This window comes from Phaethon lepturus, unplaced genomic scaffold (assembly GCF_000687285.1).
Source record: "Phaethon lepturus isolate BGI_N335 unplaced genomic scaffold, ASM68728v1 scaffold32281, whole genome shotgun sequence".
Classification (NCBI taxonomy): Eukaryota; Metazoa; Chordata; class Aves; order Phaethontiformes; family Phaethontidae; genus Phaethon; species Phaethon lepturus.
In genome coordinates, this window is record NW_010520355.1 from 14,454 (window position 1) to 19,646 (window position 5,193).

Consider the following 5,193-nt stretch of genomic DNA (forward strand, 5'->3'; position numbering starts at 1 on the left):
GCTTTCACACCGTGGGGCATTGAATCTTTCCCTTCTCCAGCTCCATCTCCATGATCGAACAAGCGTCCAGCCCCATACCTCTCAAGTCAGAAAACACAAGAGCCATTATTGTTAGCATTGGAGATTTATTTCCAGGGCTGGGGTTTGGGTCTTTACCTGAACATCGCTTACAAAGAGTAAATTAGTTAAGTTTTATAAACATTGCTTACAAAGGTCTCATCCCCCAACAGGTAAGCTCCAGATACAGCACTCTGCCTGATGGGGAGCTTGGGTGAAACACCAATGGCTTTACAACAACTGCCCTGCCGAAAGCTTAATTTTGTTCAAGGCATTGTAAACACACACAAAATCCATTTAAGATGTGCATCCAGCTTGGCTTATGACATGTATTGTCAGCGTATAACATTTGCCTCTTCTATAACAACAGCTATACAAAGATTTCAAAGGGCTTGATAAACCTGATACTAGAGCAAATGGTTCTCTTAAAGCCCTTGAAGCAAAGTCGCATGAAATCCCTATATATCTCCATTGCATATAGAGTTTAAAAAAATGTCACCATGAGTCCTTGGTACCCCAAGGCATGGAAGCCAGGAGCCTTGGGCTTCACACTAATATACCTTCCCAAGTGACTGAAGCACTCCTATACAAATTATTTTTAACAACTGATTCTTAATTAAAAGCAAAAATTATATCAGTGAAACAAACCCTCCCATGGTGATAGTTTAAAGGAATGCTACTATTCCTTGACTGAAAGTCAGCAATTATTTTAGTAACATTTGGGATGTTTTCTGATCCTTCTGGACTGGAGCAGAGGCCTTCTCTCCTACCACTGGTTTCATCTGCTAGTGGGACTTTGATTTGGTTGGCTTTCTTGTTCTTCCCTTCTTACAGCAGCACCTGCGGCAGCAGAATAGGCAGCACTTCAGAGAAATGAAGAGGGAGAGGAGCACCACGGCGAGGAGGAAGGCGATGACGTCCAGGGAGTGGTACTGGATCCAGTTCAAGTCGTGAGCAGCAGGTCGCAGGTGTGGAGCCCCTTTGTGTCTCATTACAAACTCCACCCAGTGCACGGCCAGGTCCAGGGGGTGAATGGGTCTGTCAAGGTGAAGGTCTGAGAGACGCTTGATGTTCTCTTTGTACCTGCCAAGAAAAGATGTTGGGTGTTTTTAGTGACTTGTGCTGCTGGGACTGTGTCCCCAGGAAAAAGAGATGCAGTGTCAGTTGTTTGATGGCCCACTGGGGGCTGCTCTGGTGGTGTTTCCCCAACACCACCACCCCATGAGAATGATAATGGCTAATTATCTAAGAAGGATAAAGGATAATTATGAGCCCAGAAAACTGCTGTTGTCAATGACAAATGCAGGAGGAGAGAGAAATTATTATTAGTAGTAGTATTAGAAAATTAGAAAATTTATTAGACTATTACTGTTAGTATTAGAGAAAGAAGAAAAAGCAAAAGCTCGGTTTCAGCTGTCAGCAAAATCTCTGCAGTGAAGGATGAAGATATCTGGCTGAAATGTGAGACTGGATGTAGAAAAGCTGTCCAGCTATAGAACAAGATGCAGTAGTAGTAGTATTGCTGTAAGAAAAATGGTTAGGAAGCAATGGCAAATAAGGGGCCATTTCTCAGAAACATGATGGAGAAGAGGATGCCAAGGACTGAGAAGTCCTAATAACAAGAGCTGGGAAGAGGAGGGTATGTCTTAAAGTTCTGCTTTGCTTTGATGCCTTAAAACACCTTGGCCATGCTGACTGCAATACTATGATACCTACCGTAGTTCCCTGTGCTGCCTCAGCGCATATTCCTCCTGTTCTGTGCTGGGACTGTCCAGCCTTGCTGAGCCAGGCAGCAGCTGGCTGTGCTCATACAGCTCCTTATGAGCACGAAGGGGGAAAAAAATTACTAAGAAAACTGCTCTGCAAAATAAATGAGTGATAATAGCTATGTTTAGTAAACCCTGCCAGCTGGAAGGCAATGCTTCCTGATGCAGTACAGCCTCTGGACGATACCGAGGCACTGCCACTTGTCTCCTTCCTCCTGCTGCTCTGCAGACAGCATCTCTGGGCAAGCCTCACGCAAAGAAAATCAGCCAGGCAGGCTGAGCCTTTCAACCTTTTCAGGCTCCCCACTGACTCATGTCACCACTGATTTGGGGAACAAAATCAGCCTGCCACATCTCCCTTCACTGATACCCCTTTTCTACCACATTGTGCCAAAGGCCTCGACATCACTACCTGGTAAATTTGGCTTTAAGCAGGGGACACATCTTTTTTCAACTCGATTTTTTTCATTGCACTTATACCGCATCTTCTCCAATACCTGCATCCTCTCCTATCAGCTGGTTCTTGTCAGCTAATGATTATAATCCCAGGCAGTGAGAAGTATGGTCCTGCTACAAGGACAGGACGAGGTTAACCGGGGGCAAGCATCAGCTTCTCAATGATGTAACTTTGATATAAGAAGGCATATAAGAACAGATTAGTATTCCGGAAGCTAGAGTGCTGGCATTACAGAACAGTAGAAGGTGAAAGGCTGTGATTCTATTACTGACTTTTTATCATTAATAACTGCTTTCAGGGCAGTGGATATGTCCTTCGAAGTCATTTTGAGTATGTTCAGTGTCAGTCCTGCTCCCCGTGACTCTATTCGCTTGGCGTTGTCCATCTGGTCTCCAAATAAAGGCATTAGTACCATTGGCACCGCATTGCATATGCCCTCGTAAACACCATGTGAGCCTCCATGGGTAATAAAGGCACGAGTCTTAGGGTGAGCTGTGGAGGAAAGAGAGACTTGCTTAGCTATATTTGATTTGTTAAGTCACAGTAACACATCCCTGGGGAAAAACTTGCACAAAAATGGCACTGGTAGGTATAAATCAAGAACTTTGGGCTGTCATGTGCATCATTACTTATAGACAGACTTAGGTGCAGAGAACAGGACTTTACAAGGGTTGTACAATGAACCTTGGGTTGTAGAGCTCTGTGTTGGCTTGGGCAATCTCTGGAAAGTCTCAAATAATCCTCTAAAGATTCTCAGATTTTAGGATGAAATCAAAGCCAAGTGAGGTTAAAGAGGATGTTACCATTGCTTTCTTTTTTATCATGTCTTCTATTTGCTGGTTTTGCAGATCTCCCACAGCCAAGTCCTGTCGTCTAGCCAACAAATGCACTCCTGGCAATAGCACATACAATTTTACCACTTGAAAAGCCCAATGACTTGTCTGGAAATGCTCACTCGGGGTCCTTTAACTTTCTTTTCAGTCCAGTAGACAAAACATGACAAAAACCCATGGCTGGATGTTGAGACTGGCTAGTCAGAGATAAAGACAGACCCCCATTTTTGACACTAAGAGGTAGTCAATTGTTGGAACACCTTTCCAGACAGTGTTGTTTTATAATTCGGGAATTTGGAAGTTGTAATTGGATAAGTTTCTAAAAGATGAGCTCTGGTTCAAACAGCAAAGGCTGTAAGGAAGTCTTGTGACCCACAGTGACATAGGGAGCCAGCACAGATTATGCTAACGGGGCCTTACAACAGCATCATCAGACTAAAAAAAACACGCTGGTACCACTCAAGGTATCTCAGACCTACCTAGAAGATCATTCTGTGGCAGCCATTTGACAAGCTTTATGTTCTTCGGCAGGTTGGAGGGCACCTCTCCTGTGTATCGCCACAAAACCTTTCAAGAGAAGTAAACACAATGTGAGTTCTCAGAAGCCAGCCTCTTGTTGCTCCTCAGTGGGTTTGAAAAGCACAGCTAAATCATCCGTGATGCACAAAACTTGTTTTGTCATGCAGGGGAGCTGGGGCAATAGTTTCTTCTGGCATCAGGAGAAAGAAGGGAGGACCAAGAACACTGAAAGCCAAAGGTAATCACATACTGTATTTGAAAACAAGTCTTGAATTGCTGTGCTGGAAGGGGAAGAGGGAAACCATACCGTCTGAGGGACTGATCCCAAGGCTTCTGCGATTTCTGTGGCTTTCGTCATAGGAATCTTGGAGACCATAGAGCCCAGCGAGAAGACAACAATGCCATGTTCTCCAGAGGCATTCACAATAGCTTCAAATTCCTGCCAACACAAAGCACGTACTTAGTCAAAGTCCCTTCCACATCATACGCTGCAATTTCTGTCACATTCCCACAAAACTCTCTGGAAAGGCAATAAAATGAACACTCAACACAACAAAATTATGATCAAGAAAATTAGTTATTGCGGTGGTTTAACCCGTCAGGCAGCTGAACACCCTGTAGCCGTTCGCTTACTCCCCCCCTGCCCCATGGGGGGATGAGGGAGAGAATCAGGAAAAAGTAAAATTTGCGGGTTGAGATAAAGAGAGTTTAATAGAACAGAAAAGGAAGGGAAAATAATAATAATAATGATAAAAGAATATACAAAATAAGTGATGCATAATGCAATTGCTCACCACCCACCGACCAAAGCCCAGCCCTTTCCCAAGCCGCGGCCCCTCCCTGGCCAAACTCTCCCAGTTTACATACTGGGCATGCCATTGTACGGTATGGAATATCCCTTTGGCCAGCCTGGGTCAGCTGTCCTGGCTGTGTCCCCTCCAGCTCCCTGTGCACCCCCAGCCTCCTCGCTGGGATGAGAAGCTGGACTGTCCTTGACTGCTCAGCAACAACTGAAAACATCAGCACGTTATAAACATTATTTTCATCCCAGATCCAAACCACAGGGCTATACCAGCCATCAGGAAGAAAATTAACTCTATCCCAGCCAAAACCAGGACAGTTTTCTATATGAAAATGAGTCCCAGGGGGAAAAAATGGGCACAGGTGGATGAACAAAGTTATGGAGGTGTGTGAGTGTTTGCAGAATTGAAGCCTGATCCGAGAGTCAGCATGGACATGAGAGAAAATTCACTTTAAAATAGTCATGTTGTAAAAGCCTGCCTGCTCAAAGACATCAGTTTCTGTGCAGTAAAAAAGATGCTGTACCAATTAAGGAGATAATTCATCATCATACTTTTCCTGGCAACCAATCCCCAGGTGAATACACTGTGGTTTATTTTCACATTTATTGCAAGTCAGATACTCTGGCTTTAGAGTTGATGCTGCTCTTTTCAAACCATGCAGCTGCAAGAGAGAATTAAGATTTTGAAAAGTGTTCTGACAGCAGAAAGCTCTAATTTCTAATACTGGGTCTGCTTTGGGTATGATAATATTGAACCGC

General features: G+C 44.2%; 1 protein-coding gene across 1 annotated transcript in view; it reads right to left on the minus strand.

Annotated features, from left to right (window-relative positions):
• Nucleotides 1–506: 506 nt before the first annotated feature.
• Nucleotides 507–5,193, minus strand: part of LOC104628701 (UDP-glucuronosyltransferase 1-1-like) — a 15,624-nt gene continuing 10,937 nt past the window's right edge. Inside the window, exons 2-5 of the mRNA XM_010297368.1 lie at nt 3,940–4,071; nt 3,593–3,680; nt 2,553–2,772; nt 507–1,140 (exon numbers count right to left, since the gene is read on the minus strand). Coding sequence (XP_010295670.1) covers nt 843–1,140; nt 2,553–2,772; nt 3,593–3,680; nt 3,940–4,071 — 738 coding nt within the window. The 3' untranslated portion in view covers nt 507–842. The remainder of the gene's footprint in view (nt 1,141–2,552; nt 2,773–3,592; nt 3,681–3,939; nt 4,072–5,193) is intronic.